The sequence below is a fragment of the Lemur catta genome, chromosome 18 (assembly GCF_020740605.2).
Source record: "Lemur catta isolate mLemCat1 chromosome 18, mLemCat1.pri, whole genome shotgun sequence".
Classification (NCBI taxonomy): domain Eukaryota; kingdom Metazoa; phylum Chordata; class Mammalia; order Primates; family Lemuridae; genus Lemur; species Lemur catta.
Window position 1 is genome coordinate 6,826,791 of NC_059145.1, and position 16,549 is coordinate 6,843,339.

Here is a 16,549-nt window from a genome sequence, read left to right on the forward strand (position 1 = left end):
CTGTGGGCACTCACCGAGCCACGGAGCCTATGTCCTGAATATTCACAACATAGACAGTCGTCCTGGTCGCCTGGGCGAGAGCCCTGCAGAGGGAGCAGTGTCACAGAGGCCTGGGGTAGGGGCCTTAGTCCGGGCCTATGGCCAGGGTTCTGCCAGTGGCATTAGGAATTGTGTGAATGAGAGAGGGGCACCTCCTCTGGACAGCACCATTGGCTAAGCAGGTAGCACCTCTGTGAAAATCAGGGAAGGAAATTCCTTCTTCTGGGGCTGGGGTTATGGTTTAGCAGGCAGAGTGCCATTGTGCGGTGCACAGTCTTCACAACTGTACATGGCAGCCCTGTTTAGGCCTCCCTCTGCCCTTGGCTGGGCATGGGCTTCTGGGAACATGCAGAAAGGGACAAGGTCAAGTGTCGGTCAGGGGCAGGGTTGAGAGACATCCCATCCAGGCTCCCATGCCCCCTTCTTCCCACAGCCCGCTCCTGGGCTCCCCAGACCTACTCCTTAATTGCCACTGTGTTGGCGCCCACCTCCTCCCTGGGCGTGGAGAACTGCAGCCGCACACGGTAACTCTGGTCCACAGTGAAGAGCTGGGGGAAGAGTGCATGGGGGAGATGAGGCACTTGGGACCTGGCAGCTGGCAGAGGGCACTAGGGGCTAGGGGCTGGACTGGCACTCACATTCAGGGTGATTCTGGCTTCCTGGGCAGAACCCACAGAAGGTCTATCCTGGGCCTGGACCATCACTTGGTAGGTGCCTTGCAGAGTGGAATCAAGGCTAGTCACCAGCCTATGCAAGGTGGGAGGGCACAATTCAGTCTTGGAATCCAAGCTGACGTCCTCTGGAACCCACTTGTATTCCTCCCAGGATGGGAGACTCACTGCCTTGAAGCCCCCTTTGGTCCCCTCCCTGGCCTCCATCCAGGGGCTGCCCACAGTTACTCAATGTTGCCGGTAAACACGTCGGCCTCCGAGGAGGTGGAGATCCGGAAGAAGCCCTGGAAAGGGATCGTGGCCCCATCCTCAGAGATGAAATCCACTTGGAGGATCGAGAACAGGATGGCCCCGTTGTTCCCTGAGTCATCGTCTCTGGCCTAGGAGCAAGAGTGGACAAGATCTGGGGGCTAGGCCAGGCCAGTCACCCCTATACGCCAACGGGGATCAGACACAAGGGTGGCCTGGGAGGCTGGTCCCCATCATCTCCATCAGCCTTCCCCAGGGTGCCCCAAATAAGCAAAGTCTTTGGAAACACAGTGTGCTTGCTCTGCAGATCCAGGTTTGGACAACTTGCTGCTCCTGCCCCCACAACTAAACAGATCCCTGCCCCAAGTCCCTCCCACGTGGAGCTCCTGCCCTGCTTCCCCCACCCCTCCACTGCCACACACACGCACGCACACGCACAGCACAGAGATGCTCAGATCGCCTAAGCACCCACTGTGCGCCAGGAACTGTCCCCTGGATCCTCATGCCAGTGCTTAGCAGTGTGAGTACCGGTTCTCCTAGTGGGCCATGGAACCAGTGGTGGAGCGGCCCAAGCAATTTTACTCATTCTAGTGCCTTTAGAGGAAAACACAACCAACACACAGAGCCGCGAGTCCACTGACATCACTGTTCAGGATGGGGCCAATGCTGGTTTGGAAGAGATGTCTATTTAAAGAAAAGTGTTCAAAGCCATGGCTAAACTCATGACATTGGAATGCAGTTGGCTGAAGAATGGGAAACTGACTGGTTTAAGCTTGAAAAAACCTAGGGATGAAGAATTACTATCCCCGTTTTACAAAAGGGAACTGAGGCTCTGAGACAGAGAGAGAGAGACCCTGTTCTAGGGGCACCCTCAGCTCCAAGTGGGGAAAGCCAGTTCTGTCCATCTCCTGTACACATGTCCTTTCTGCAGCATGGGGAGTGGCACCCAGAAGCCACCTGCCAGGATCTGCCAGCTTCTTGTCACAGAGGGAAACTGACGCCCAGAGAAGCCTGGCCAGGCCTGGCCCCAGGACTGTCTGGAAGGCCTCATCCCATGTGGTATAGCCACAACCCCTAATATACATACACACCCAACACAATAAAAAGCCAAAAGCATTTTTATAATTTGGCTCTGGAAATTATTTAACTATAAGGACCTTGTTTAATTTCTTTTTTTCGGCAGAGATGGGGTCTTGCTATGTTGCCCAGGCTGGTTTAGAACTCCTGGCCTCCTTAAGTGCTGGGATTACAAGCATAAGCCACCATGCCTAGAACTTGTTTAATTTACAAATGACTGTGAGTTCTCTGTAATACTCAAGAATTCTGGTGTAGTAAGAAAAATCTAGAGTGCAAGTGGTTTTTATGGTCATGAAATTTTTATGAATACTAAATTTAATAATTAGTGAAGTTTGATTATATTAATTAAGCAGGTATTTATTTCCTTTCTAGGGCTTTCTTTTTCAAATGTTGGAACCCAAACATTTTCTTTCTAGTGTTAAAACATTTTGGGGAGCAGCTGAAAGGCTTGAAGGCTTTAGCCCTGTGTCCTCCGTGGCTAATGTGACCAACAAAGGCTAGAGCCAGGGACTTACCTGGACAGAAGCCACCTGCTGGTCAGGCATCACAAGTTCCGGGATGATCACTACAGGTGTGGACGGGAAGGGGGTCAGTGAGCCACAAGCCCAGCTCAGGCTCATCCCTTAAACCTGCCCACAGCCTCTGCACCAAAAGAGACCCCTGTTACAGCTGCCACTGGGCCAGTAGTTAGCAAGCCATCCACCTCCCGTTGTACAGACGGGAAAACTGAGGCCCAGTGAGCGAGGGCCTGGCCCAGGGTCAGACATCAAGTGGGACAGAGCTGGAATGAAACCTTAGGTGTCCCTTCCTGTTGCAACCCTGGGGGAGGCAAGATTAGAGGCCTCCCTGCCTTTCTAAGGGACCCCCGAGGCCTGAGGAGGGTCTGTGGGGGCTGCTCCAGGGTAGTCCCGGTGGAGCAGGGGGTGTGTGTGTGACCAGGGTTGCTGCTTACCGAAAGTCTTGCTCTCAGGCAGGAAATAGGGTGCATTGTCATTCACGTCCTGGATGGTAATGAGGAGGCTTCCTAGGGAAGCAAGGGCCACTGGCTCTGGCTCTGGGCGGAGGCCTGGCCCACAGAGCCTGGGCCCCACCATGCCCCCTGCCGCCTCCGCCACGCAGCACCCGCACCCGCGCCCAGCACCTCCCCACTCCTGAGCCTGGTGGCGCCACTCAGTCCTCTCTGGCCTGTGCGGGTGTGGGTACGACCCCCAGACCTCAGCGAGGATAGGCAGCTTCTCAAAGCCACACAGCAAGAGTGGGCCCAGCCTAGGTGTATCCCACCTGGCCGTGACATCATCCTGACACCTTTCAACTGTGTAAGCTGTTATTCAAACGCCCACTGTCTGCCTCAGTTTCCTCACCTATAAAATTGGACAGGTACCACCTACCTCATGGGTTGTGTGGAAGTAAAATGAGGAAATGCTCACAGGGTACCTGGCGTAGCCCCTGGCCGTGGGGAGGACTGGGTGTGTGCTAGCTGTTGATGCGGTCATTGTTGCCATTTGGTGGCAGAGGTGGGGCATGAACGTGTGTGAAGTGTGACCCTTTCACACCGCCTCGCAAAGCAATAGCGTCAGTTAGGTGCCACTGTGTGCCAGGCATTGCACCAAACGCTTTTTTCCATTTAATCTTCCCATTTACTCCCCAACTCTATGGGACAGATGGGGAAACTGAGGCTCAGAGAGGGGTTGGGACTTGCTGGTGCCATTCCTCAGAAGGGATGGTGCCAGGATCTGAACCCAGACCCTGTGGGGGTCGCCCCTCAGCCACAGCCTGCCAAGGCCTGCGGGCCAGGCTGCCTTACCATTGCTGCTGTAGGCCTGGAAGCCAGGGTCCGTGGTGAGGTCCCAGGCACGCACGACCAGTGTGACCAGGTCACAGGCCTCGTAGTCGATGGCCTCGCTCTGATTGACGTACACAGAGCCGTTGGCCGCCACAGAGAACCAGCCGTGGCACAGGCCGCCCACGTCAGCCCCGCCTTTGGTGCAGATGACGCTCACAAGCTGGATCTCCAGCTGGGCCCCGGTGTCCACGTCCCAGGCAACCACCTCAGCCACCTGGCCATGCTGCGAGCCGTTCTCAGCCACAAGGTTGCCCGCGAGCGAGGCCGAGTCCAGGGTGGGGGGTTCATCATTCACGTCCTCCACAGCCACGAGGACTTCTACCGTGGCCACCCCCGCCTGGGGGTCTGGGTTCTCGGCACTCACTGTCAGATTGAAGAAAGGCTGTGCCTCGTAGTCCAAGGTCAAGTCTGGGGGCAGCCAGATTTGGCCCTCAGCCCACCCAGACCCCAGCACCAAGCCTCGGATCACGAAGCTGTTGGCACCACTCCCCGACAGGCTGAAGCTGATGCGGTTGTTGGCTTCCGTGCCGTCTGCATCCTGGGCCTCCACCGCGCCCACCAGCACTCCTGTGCGTGAGGGACAGAGCTCAGAGGGGCCCCTGGCCCGGCCCGTGGGAATCTGCTCTGCCCTCATCTCTCTCGGGCACTCCAGGCCACACTGGGCCTCGGCCCCAGGGCCCCGCCTGGCCGAGGGAGGACGTACCTGGACGCCTCTCCTGCACCAGGAAGTGGTAGCTGGACTGGCTGAAGACCGGCAGGTTATCGTTGATGTCCTGAGGGACAGTCAGGCCTGAGTCCCAGCTCCCTCTCTCCCTGAGGTTCACTGTCCCTGGAGCCACTCTGAGAAGCCAGTAATCCCTCTGCCCCAGGCTCGGACTCTACCCTGTCCCCTGAGACCCGCTGCCCACTTCCCCATGAGGACACAGGAGGGAACTTGCTGAGGTCACACACACACCAGGGGCTTGGAGGCCTGTGGAGGGACATCTGCAGTTTCTCCTACACCGTCAGGAAGCTCGGACTGCTTTAGACCCTGCTTTCCGGAAGGATGGCTCTGGGCCCTGTGTCCATCTGGCCTGACTCCCCATCTCTTGGGTTTACTGTGTTGGCACCAATACCGTTATGTGTCTACAAAGGGCCCGTGGCCCATGCTTTCCCTGATCCCCTGCTTCCTGCTGTCCCTCCTACGCTCCAGCGACCCCACAGCACCAGCTCTGTGCTCAGGCAGAGCTGGGCCCCAGGACCCCGTGAGAGCTCAAACCTGGCCCTGCCCTTGGAGCCCAGCTCTCGTCCCTTTTGCCTTCCCTCCCCAGCACCGGCCTGTGCTTGAAGGGTACCAAGCGCTCGGCCCTTCCCCGGGGCTGCTCACAGGTGGGGGACATCACAGGCATTTGTTTTTCTGAATAACCCTAGAAGGGACAGCTTGCAAGACAAAGCTCTCTCCCCCTTGCTACATGTCTTTTCTGATGGTGGTTTCCCAGAGGGCCTCACCGGCTCTGTGCACACACACCGGCTGCATTCGCAAGGGTGCCCTAACTCACAGGTGTGGCCAAGGGTACAGCTCTGCCTCGCGTGTGACCTTGCCCTCTCTGGCCTTAGTGTCCTCGTCTGGAAAATGGGGTAGCAGTCCCCACTCGCAGGGCAACTGTGAGGTCTGCTCACAGGGGTGAAGAGACCTGCCCGCTCAGAAAATGCAGTTCTGCTTGATTCTTTCTTTGCAGCTCACCCCTGCTCTGAGGACAGCCAACAAGTCCTCATTCTGCTTCTGTTTTTCCATTTTCCCTGAGGTCTCACTCTCTGATCCTTGTAGGAAGGTGGCGTATCACAACCCAGTGGGACACAGGGCTGCTATGTGTGGTGGTGCAGGCTGTGCACTGCACAACCCTAGGGGGTGTGGTACACATCACGGACATGGTGTGGATGCACATTTGTTACACTTTTCCAAAGGAAGGTGACTGTGGGCTGGTGGCTGCCTTAGAACCAGATTGACTGGGTTCAAAACCCCATCCTGCAACCCTAGGCAAGGTACCGAACCTCTCTGTGCCTCAGTTTCTTGATCAATAAAATGGTAATAACTGTCTCTACCTTGCAGGGCCAGGTGTGCAGTAGACACTATCAATGCTGATTTTCACCCTGTATCTTTGCCTTCGAATTGTGCTGGATTTCAGGTAGGACCTTGTGACTGACAATTAGAGCTGATATTTACCGATCGATACCTTCTCTGGGTCAGGCACTCTCTGAAGCACTTTCCATTAATTAACTCACTTAATTTTTATGCTGTTTTCATCCGCATTTTATAGATGAGGAACCTGAGGGCCCAGGGAAGTTGAGCAATTGCCTAGGACCACACAACTAGTGCGCCAGGGTTGTAACCCAGGCAGCCGCCATATTGCAAAGGGCAGAACTATGATGTGAGCTGGTGGGGGCCTGCCCATCTGCTTGGGAGCCCCCAACCCAGGGCCAGCAGGCCCTCAGACCCATCCTGGCACCCTGCCCCCGGCTGAGCCAGGCCATACCTCCACTGTGATGGTGACATTGACTTCGGTGCTGCGGACAGGCACGCCACAGTCAGACACAAGCACGGTCAGCACAATGCGGCCGCCCAGGGCAGGGTCGATGGCCTCTCGGTCCAGGGGCCCCAGGTTTCTGAGGAACCCAGTGTCAGGGTCCACAGAGAAGTTGTGGCTGTAGGGGCCAGGCAACAGGCTGAAGAGCAGACGGCTATTGTTGGTGCCAGGCTCATCGTTGTCATGGGCCTGTGCAGATAAGTAGGGGTTGCCATTGGCTATCGGGTGCCCCCAGCCCCCGGCCACTTCCCCGTGGCCCAACCCCACGCCGGGCCACATGGGCAGTAATCGGGCCTGGAGCCAGTGTCACATTGGCCAGCCTCCCAGCCTCAGTTTCCCTTCTCAGAGGCTCAGATCAACAGCTTGCAAGAGCTCTTGAGGTCTTAAGCCCTGAGGCTATTCCTTCATCTCACAGATGTTTACTGTGTACCTACAGCAAGGCTGGCCCGGTCTCGGTACTAGTAAGGGAGCTGTAATCAAGACAGTTCCCTTATGGGGCTGATAGTCTTGTGGGAAGGGGATATGGGAGAAATATATTGTAGACATTCAAAAAATATTAACATATAAAGTAAGTGTGAAGGCCAACAAGATTCTGATTTTCCCCTGATAACTACTTCAGAGCTATATTTTTATTTTATTTTACCTTTTTTGGTTTGTTTTTTTGAGATAGGGTCTCTCTGTGTCACCCAGGCTGGAGTACAGTGACATGATCATAGCTCACTGCAACCATGAACTCCTGGGCTCCAGTGATCCTCCCACCTCAGCCTCCTGAGTAGCTGAGACTACAGGTGTGTTCCGCCACCCCTGGCTAATTGTTTTACTTTTTGTAGAGATGGGGTCTCACTATGTTGCCCAGGCTGGGGTACTATAGCTTTTAAATGGCTACTTCCTCATGCAATTTGTGTATGAGTGTGTGTGGGAGGGAGAGAGAGAGAGAGTTCCTGTCCTGCAAGGGCCCCCAGCATGCGCTTGGTCTGCATTTGGGGTGACCCAGCACAAATAACACAACAGGTTCTTCCATGCCACCAGGCCTTTGCACGTGCTATTCCTCACTCGAATGCTCTCTACCCCTTCTCTGCCCAGCTCCAGGCCAGACTGGTGCCTCTCTTGGGCTTCCACAACCCCTGTGCTACCTTCAACATAGCACAAGTGACACTATTGGGTAACTGTCTGGCACCCTTCCCCTAACCGAGAGCCACCTGGGGACAGGAATTATAGTGGGTTCATCTCTGAGGACCCAGGTCCCAGCAAAGGACCAGGTCCATAGTAGGCGCTCAGCAAATGTGGATTTGAACCCAGTGTGTCACCTGTGCTACTCTGACTCAAAACCAGTTCTTTCCCCTTCCTCCCTGCCCACCCCATCTTCATCTCTTTCATTCCAGTTCTGTTGGGATCTTGTTTATTAAATGCATCCTCTGTAAGCAGCCAGAGATGGTGTTTCCAAAAGCCTGGTCCTGTCTGCTCATCCCCTGCTGCTCTGAACTCAGGCCAGTCCTTCCCAGGCCTGCGCTGGGCCCCGTGGTCACAGCAGCAAGTCTAAGGAACTCGCAGACCAGGGTGGCAAGTACCAGGCAGGAAGGACGGGCCCAGGTCTCGGGGCCAGAGGGGTCTGGACTGCAGCCCCGGCGCTGCCACTTACTGTCTGTGCAACCACAGGAAAGGCACAATGTTTCTGAGCCTGTTTTCACCTGCGAAATGGGAACCATTAGGCCACCTGCTTTGCAGGGCGGGAACATGCCCTGGAAACCACATAGCCCCGGAAAAATGGGAGGGCTCTGTGGCCACCAGATTGTCCTTCTGGGGACCTGGTTTCCCACTCCTCACAAAAGCCCCTTTCAGACGTCTCGGGCTGAAGTTTCTGAACTCGGGACTGGGACAGTAGCTTCTCCAGTGTGTTGCTCTGGAGCCGCCAGTGGCTTTTCGCCTCCCAAGCCCTGGGAGCCAGGCCACTGACCTCACTGCCCCTTCTGCTGTGGCCACCGCAAAGCTCAGCACAGAGCTCACGGCCCACTCCTAGATGCCACCCAGTGCTGGTGCTAAACCCACCTCTGCACCCTTCAGCAGTGCTGTCTCTATTTTCTCCTTTTTCTTATTTCCCTCATCTTTTTATCATACTTTTTATCTAAGCTACCTTAGTCCTTTTCGGAATGAGGCAGGGGTGTAAATAAAAAAGAACAGCCAAGGCAGCATGACCGCTTGAGGCCAGGAGTTTAAGATCAACCTGGACAACATAGTGAGACCCTGTCTCTACAAACGATTTAAAAATGAGCTGAGCATGGTGGTGTGCACCGTAGTCCCAGCTGCTCGGGAGGCTGAGGCAGGAGAATTGCTTGAGCCCAGGAGTTCCAGTCTGGGTGACAAAGTGAGACCCTGTCTCTATTAAAAAAAAAAAAAAAAAACAGAACAATATGTCTTCAAGGGCTTGCTCCATGCCAGGCCTGTGCTGGGCACTTTACATGCTATCTCATTATTCCGCAGTGACCTGTGAATAAGGCTACGACATTTTCATTTTCCAAAGGGGAAACAGAGGCCCAGAGATACTGAGTGACTTTCCCAGAGCCACACAGCCAAGGCCAGCAGACCACAGAACCTGGCTTGGTCCCCTCTCCCTGCCTCGCCCACCAGGTCCAGGCCGGGCTCACACCTGGATGGTCACAGAGACATTGCCTTCCTCCTCCTGGACAAAGATGTTGTAGGAGCCGCTGACCACAGGCGCATTGTCGTTGATGTCCAGCAGGTGGATCTGCAGCGTGGTGGAGGTGGACTGGTTCCCGCCGTCCGTCGCCTGCAGCGTCAGGTAGTACACAGCCTGAACTTCCCGGTCCAGCAGCTCGCCATTCTTCACTGTCACTGTCCCCGAGACTGGATCCACCTCAAAGAGGTCTTCCCTGCTCAGGGTGGCCAGATTCGGCAAGTGAAAATACAAGATGCCCACTTAAACGTGAATTTCAGATACACAAGAACAAATACTTGGGTGTGTGCCCTGCAATATTTGCAACATACTTATTCTAAGAAAACGAGTCATTGTTTCTCTGAAACTGAAATGTAACTGAACGCCCCATGTCCTCTCCAGCTCCCCTATTCCAGCCACCAGGCAGAGGTAGGCCTGGGCCCTGCACGCCGGGCGCCCTCGGCCCTCCCCAAGCCCTTACCCGTTTCCTGGGAGTAGGCTGTAGGTGATTCGGCCCCTCTCCCCCGTGTCTGGGTCTGTGGCCTGGGAGGCAGAGAGATGGCGTGGAGGCAATACACTCACAGCCACCCATACAGCTCCTGGGGACAGGGTTGCCAGGCTTCCTGACGCGAAAGGACAACCCCCACACACCACGCTCACACTCACACATGCATGCACGCTGAGACCAATGACATCAGATGCTACAGAGACCCGGACAGGGCCATCACCCCCAGGTCTGTCCCCTCTGTGTGTCCCTCCCCGCCTGGCCCAGCTGTGCCCACATCACTCACATGGATGCTGCTGGTGACCACAGAGCCAGTGGCACTGTGCTCTGACACAGTGAGGACATACAAACTCTGGGGGAATGTGGGCCTGTGGTCATTAATGTCTCTAAGGTGGATGGTCACCGTGGCGATGGAGGCATTCTGGCTGACCGAGTCCGTGGCCATGACCTGAGGACAAAGTAAGGGGCTGTGGCACTGGTGCCCGAGCGCCCCCAGCCCCCGCTCCCCGGTGCTCCAGAGCAGCGCTCACCTGCACCACCATCACCGTCTGCTGCTCGTAGTCCACCAGCGCCGACACCCTCACCAGCACCTGCACGTCCGCTGAGCCCACCGCCCGCTCGGGGGACACGCTGAAGGCTTGCGCGTCAGGGCCCCCCAGGGAGAGGAGAAAGGTGCCGTTGCTGCCCTGTAAAGTTGGGCTGTGTAGCAGGGTCCCCTCCTCTGCAGTGCGTCCGCCTGCATCTTTCTCCAGTCTCTGGCCCCAGGCTCCTCCCACAGGAAGCCCCGCTGATGAGGCCCCAGGAAGGGGGCTCTCAAAAAACCGAGGCCAGAGGGCCCCCAGAGGCCGGGCTGGTCACTAGTCCCTGCAACTGTGTGCTCACTAGAAGAAGACTGCCCGGGCAGTGGGGGCCGGGCCTGTGCCAGAGAGACAGAGCCTGGGCACACGCCCCTCACCCCACAAAGCCATCCCATCCGCACTCTCCCGCCCACTGCACCACCAAACACCACCCACACCCCACGTCACCCCCGTGGCCAGTGTCACCCCTCAGCAAACGCTGCCACCAGCTCAACACACCCACCAACCTAATGCCACCCAAGGCCGTCCTCCACATAACATTTCATACCAACTCAGTGCACCTAACACCACCCTCAGTTATTTGCTTTCCAGTGAGACCCAAGTCGCCCCCCAAGGCCGGCCTCCATTTAAAAGAGTGTCCCCCAGGCTAACACTCACTCAGACCATGCTGTGCCCACCCTGCCCAGCACCCCAGCACCCACAATTGCTCCACATCACTGGCCACCCATCACCCCCCTGCACTCAGCATCACCCACCATTCACCCTCCCCGCCGCCCCGCCCCGCCGCCCACGCCTGCCTTGTCCGGGTCGTAGGCTGCCATGGTGAGGCCGTCGACGGGGATGCGAGGGGAGGCGTGCTCGTCCACGTAGCCAGAGAAGTTGGTGCAGGCCTCCTGGGAGGTGAAGGTGCAGCCCTCGAGGCTGCAGTTGTAAAACTCAGGTTTGTGGTCATTGACGTCCGTCACCCTCAGTGTGACCCAGGTGCTGACCTTGGCCTCCTGCCCATGGATGTTGGGGTGTTCCTCGGTGGCCTGAGGTGCAGAGCAGAGGCCAGAGGGCAGAGGTCAGAGGACCAGGGCTCAGAGAGCGAGCGGTGAGAGGTCAGAGGGCAGAGAGTGGGGGGAGGGGTGGTGGAGCCCTCGCTCGCTCACCGTGACCTGCAGCTGCACCTCCTCATCCTCTGCCAGCAGCTGCTCACGGTCCAGGGGAGCACTGACTCTGAGGACCCCGTCCACCCCAATATCGAACCAGCCGGGTCTCGTGGAGTCTGGTGAGGAGACAGACGGGGCAGCTGCTTCCAGCGGCCCTGACAGAGCCGCACACCCGCCCTGGCCCGGCCCAGCCTGGGGACACCCTGTTCTCACTGGTGATGCTGTAGATCACAGGGTCATTGATGCCTTTGTCACCGTCCACAGCCTCCACCTTCAGCACTGAGGTTCCCTAGAAGGAGGCCTGCTCAGGGCCAGCCCTCGCCCCGCCCATTGCCCCTGCCAGACCCGCAGGTCCCCAGCACACCTTGGCTGCGTCCTCGGACACAGTGGCCGAGTAAAACTCCCTGACAAACTGGGGGTCCAGGTCAGCCTGGTCGACCACAGAGATGGACAGGAAGACGGGCGAGGAGCACTGGGTGATGATGCTGCCTTCGTACATGCCACCCGAGTCCTGGGGGAGGCGGCCTCCATGAGCCAGGGCCGGGCCGGGAGGCCCCCCTGCCTCGCCCCTTGCGCCCACTCACGCAGGCCTTCAGCTGCAGCTGGTAGAAGGCGCTCTTGTTGTTGTAGCTGAGGCTGCCATTGAGTACGACGGAGCCGTTGGCCAGGATCCGGAAGAGATGCTCACTGTCCCCAGTACTAGGGATGACCTGAAGCAGAGCACACTCAGGCCAGACTCCTGGGGACAGCCCCACCCGGGGACCCTTCTCTGAGAGACGGGGCAGGTCCCAGCTCTACCACTGGCAGCCGAGCCACCTCCACCAAGTCATGAACCTCCCTGAGCCTCCGTTTCCCCCTCCAGGAAGCGGGGCTGCTGGGGGTGCCCCAGTGGGCTGAAAGGAGGAGCCAGCGAGATGCAGCCGCGGGTCCCGGGCCTGCAATGGCTGCATCTGTACTGAACATGCGCGGTTTCCCTGTCCTCATTCTCTGAACAACCGTGTAGCAACTGTTTACACCGTATCGGCTTATGAGTGGTCTAGAGATGATTTGAAGTATGCGGGAAGATGTGCGCAGGTTATTTGCAAAGACAACCCCATTTTATATCAGGGATTTGAGCATCTGCAGATTTTGGTGTGTGGGGGGCGTCCTGGAGCTGGTCCTCCTCGAGGATACAGAGGGACAACTCTAAGGTATGTGCCAGACACATAACTGGTGCTCAAAAACTGGAGCTGTCACAGCGAGTGGGTCTTCCCGAGAGCCGGGCTCACACAGTCCCTGCACCTCCTCAGGCGACCCCGCGAGGGGGGCCCGGGGGCCGGGCCCGAGGTTGGCCTGGGGGGACCGGGGTTGCCCGTGGACATGCTGCCCCCTGGTGGCCACGCGCGGCGGCCAGGGCACGCGCTGCCCCTCGCCCGCGCCGCCCGCACCTTCTCTATGGAGTAGACCACGGCGCCCGCCGAGCCTGTGTCTGCATCCACGGCCAGCACGGAGAACACCACGCTGCCCACGGGCAGGGTCTGCAAAGAGGCGCCCGTCACCCGGGGGCTCAAGCCTAGCGTTTCTCTCGCGAGTCGGCCACCGCCCTCCTGAGCTTGGGCGCCTCACCACGGGGCGGGGGTCTCCCTTTCCTCCCCACCGGGAACCCAGTCTCACTGTGCCACTGCCCTGCTCAAACATCCCCGTGAGCTCTCTCCAGCCTGCAGCCGGGGGTTTCCAACACAGCCCTACAGAGCTGGAAGCTTCTCCCGGGAGGCCTGTGCTCCCGGAGTCCGGGTCACAGCCTCAATACTTCCTAACGGCAGCCAAAGCGATCCTTTAAAATCATGAATCAGACCGCATCACTCTTGTGCTTAAAACCCTCCAAGTTTCCCCCACTCTGGCCAGAAGGTGGTGCGGACGGCTTCTGCTGCCCTCCGAGGTCAGGGCACTGCCGAGCTCTCTGCCCTCGGCTCCTCCTCACCCTCTACCTCCGGCCACGCTGGCCAAGCTCATGCCCACCTCAGGGCCTTCGCCCCTGCTGTTCCCTTCCTGGAACATCCTTTCCCTGGAGCTTCCCACAGCCGGCTCTTTCTTGCCATTCAGGTCTCTTTTCAGATGTCACCTACTCAGAAAAGCTTTTCCTGACCACTCAACCTAAAGCAGCCCCTCTGCCGTCACTTTCTGCACATTGCCTTCCTCCGTGCTCCTCAGCACCGCCTGAAATAATTCTCGCTGGTCCCTGGCTGTGGAAAGTGGTGACCAGGTAAGTTCAGCACCTAGGGCAGTGCCTGGCTCACAGGTGCTTGATCAGAGCCTGTCCTGACTACCTGGGCCTCACGTATCTGCCCCCACCTGGAAGGTCCTCACAGCTGGCTGGTAATGAAGTCTCAGGGGAGGCGCTGTGCTTGCTGCCTCCTCCCCACCTGTTTGGTCCTGGTGCGACCGCCCTCCCTCGCTTGCTGAGGGGAAGGTCCAAGATGTAGACTGTGCCAAACAGTCCTTTATACCCCGAAATTGGTTCAAGGATGGGCACATGACCCAGAATGAGCCGTGAAAGTCAGTCCTGGTGTTCGGGCTGGAACCACTGAGAAAGAGACAGTGTTTCTGCTGAAGCTGCAAAGCTGGTGGGATGTGAGCCCGAAGCTGCAGGAGAGCTCTGATCCCCACGTAGGAGAACTGCCTCCCTGCCCCCAGGATGGAGGCAACAGGAGAAAGAGAGGTGAGGGCTGGAAAGAGACATCTTCTTGATGACCTGGTTTGAGTACCTGGATCCAGCCATGCCTGAGTTACAGGTGCCTCTAAACTTTTCAGGTACATGAGAAAATTAATACTCTTTTTGGTTTTTTGCTTTCATAACTGAAAGAACTCCAGTCCAATCTGAGTGCAAAATGTTGTCGTAACTACTAGGGGGTTGTAGCCCCCTGGATTTGGTCCCTGCAGCTGCCCCTTCTAGGAGAGGTTTCTCCTGGTCCTGGATGCCCCACCAGCTGCCTCTGGCCCTTCCCGCTCTGAGAAATGCTTTGGGGTGCCCCTTGCCCCCACTGAGTTAAGGCAGATGTCACCTCATCAATGCTGGTGGAGAACGCAGTGTTCTGGAAAACAGGTGCGTTGTCATTTCTGTCCTCCACGATCACGTACATTACCCTCTGCACCTGCAGGTGAGAAAGCCCAGGTGAGCCCAGAAAATGCAATTCAAAATGCCAGAAAAGTTGCAAGGATAGCACAAAGAACTCCTGATGACTTCCTCCAGATCAACCCATCCTTTGGTTTCTCTCTCTCTCTTCGTGTTTTCTGAGTCGTTTGAAAGTAAGCTGTACACATCATGAATTAATCTTTTAAAATCTAAAATGTGCCTGCCTTATTACAGGAATGTCCATTTTAGCTCTGTTTGCCAAAGTATAAAGGTGTGAACAACGTAAGTGTCCCTCAAAGGGGACCAGCTATAGAACCATGGTATCCCACACCAGATACAGATGTTACAAGAAATGAGGGACTCGTGTGTGCAGATACCCAAAAGTATGATCTTTCTTCCATGGAGGCAGAGATGTGCCTAAGCACTTAGTGCTATGAAAGGACAGCCACGGGGCTCACTGCAGTGGAGTAGCTGGGAAGCACTGTCCAAGGCGACTTTAGCTTTATCTGCAATTTTTGAAATGTTTACAAAGAGAACGTATTCATGATTATCCAAGTGACTGAAACAATTTTTTTAATGGATGGAGTTTAGGGAATATTTTAGAGACAAAACCCTCAACCTCCACAGATACAAGACACAGTGGCATAAGCATGTCATTTAGAAATAAGAGGGTAGATGCCAACACATTCAGCCAAAGCAGTTGAAAGTGATCGCCTTGGAGGTGCTAGGGTGAGGAGGTATTTGATGTGGTTTTCTAATTAACATTTGTATTAACATGAATTAATAGTATACTTAATTGTGTGTTTATAATTTAAATAATATATATGTAATTATATATAATATATAATATGATATAAACAAAAAAGCTTTAATGCGATATAACAATATATTGATATAATTAAAATGAATTAATAATAAATACTAAAATATTGGTGATATTGTATGACACAAAAAATACAAGTCTAATTTTGATATAAGCAAACATTAGATTCATTGTTAACTGGGGTGCTCTCTGCTGGCTCGAGGTGGGGACACAGTCAGGCATAGGCTCTCCTGGGGCCACCCTCTGCTCCCCCATGTTCCGACTCACTGAGTTCTGGCCGTCGCTCACGAAGATGTTGATGCTGAATGAGTTGAGTGTCTGCAGCGGGCGGAGAGAAGGGGCCCAAGGTGACCCCCCGCCAGTGGGAGCACTGGCCAGGCGCCCCGCACTCCTAGGCCGGCTCCCCCTCCCTTTCCTTTACCTCGAAGTCCAGAGGGCGGACTAGCCTCACTTGCCCAGTGTTCGTGGTGACAGTGAAGAAGGAGGCATAGACGCCACTAATCCCATACGTGAGAGGGTCATTGTCCTGGTCTTCAGCTACCAACCAGAAGGCCTCGGCACCTGGGGATGGAACAGGAGCTGCCTAGGGTCCATGTCCACCTCTTTCAGGGCCGAGTTGCCCATGAGGCTTGGGCCAGGCACCTGGCTTCTCTGCACACAGCTAGACCTGAAATCTGGAACCTCCCCGGTCCTCAGGGCTCCCACTCCTGTGGTCAGGACGTTGTTACTCAGCAGCCATTTAGAGGCCTTTTGATAACAGTGTCCTGGTTTCCTTTAGGGGAGTCACTCTGACTGCAGCAGGGGCAGTGGGGTGGGCAGCCCCCTCGCCTGCCCTCCCTGGAATCGCAATACTGAGCTTTGGTAAGAGAAGACTAGAAATGGCAATGGTCCCAGTGTCTCCAGCTCCAGCTCAGAAGGTTTGGTCCCAGTTCCTCCCTGGCATGGCCACTGGGCCAGTGTTCTGCTGATGTCAGCGTCCACATCACATTTCCTAGATTTCCACGTCCCAGGGAGGCTGGAGAGGGAGGAGTGTGCGGGGCCCCAGGGCATGGGTCAGGTAAGCCTTGGCACGCGTTGGCAGGCCTGGCCCTCAGCAGCACCCACAAGGCTGGCATGGCCGGTGAACGAGAGCAGCAGTGGTGATGGTTTCGTGCTGTGTGCTGGATCTCTTCTCCTATCCCCAAACCTTCAGTGCGAGCTGTGACGTGCAACAGAAGATGCAGCCCAGCCCGGGGCAAGCTCGGAGCAAGATGAAGTGGGGAGAAG

At 56.3% G+C, this 16,549-nt stretch overlaps 1 protein-coding gene across 2 annotated transcripts in view; it reads right to left on the reverse strand.

Moving 5' to 3' along the window:
• Positions 1–16,549, reverse strand: part of CDHR2 (cadherin related family member 2) — a 34,855-nt gene that overhangs the window by 4,883 nt on the left and 13,423 nt on the right. For both annotated transcript variants that reach the window (XM_045530632.1, XM_045530631.1), the window contains 22 exons: positions 15,705–15,844; positions 15,551–15,601; positions 14,390–14,479; positions 12,776–12,865; positions 11,933–12,058; positions 11,713–11,859; positions 11,562–11,637; positions 11,349–11,464; positions 10,995–11,228; positions 10,150–10,305; positions 9,906–10,067; positions 9,596–9,657; positions 9,088–9,331; positions 6,393–6,632; positions 4,583–4,652; positions 3,841–4,446; positions 2,989–3,060; positions 2,552–2,601; positions 939–1,090; positions 678–786; positions 499–587; positions 15–83 (listed from right to left, as the gene is read on the reverse strand). In XM_045530632.1, the coding sequence (XP_045386588.1) occupies positions 15–83; positions 499–587; positions 678–786; positions 939–1,090; positions 2,552–2,601; positions 2,989–3,060; positions 3,841–4,446; positions 4,583–4,652; positions 6,393–6,632; positions 9,088–9,331; positions 9,596–9,657; positions 9,906–10,067; positions 10,150–10,305; positions 10,995–11,228; positions 11,349–11,464; positions 11,562–11,637; positions 11,713–11,859; positions 11,933–12,058; positions 12,776–12,865; positions 14,390–14,479; positions 15,551–15,601; positions 15,705–15,844 (3,151 nt within the window). The remainder of the gene's footprint in view (positions 1–14; positions 84–498; positions 588–677; positions 787–938; positions 1,091–2,551; positions 2,602–2,988; positions 3,061–3,840; positions 4,447–4,582; positions 4,653–6,392; positions 6,633–9,087; positions 9,332–9,595; positions 9,658–9,905; positions 10,068–10,149; positions 10,306–10,994; positions 11,229–11,348; positions 11,465–11,561; positions 11,638–11,712; positions 11,860–11,932; positions 12,059–12,775; positions 12,866–14,389; positions 14,480–15,550; positions 15,602–15,704; positions 15,845–16,549) is intronic.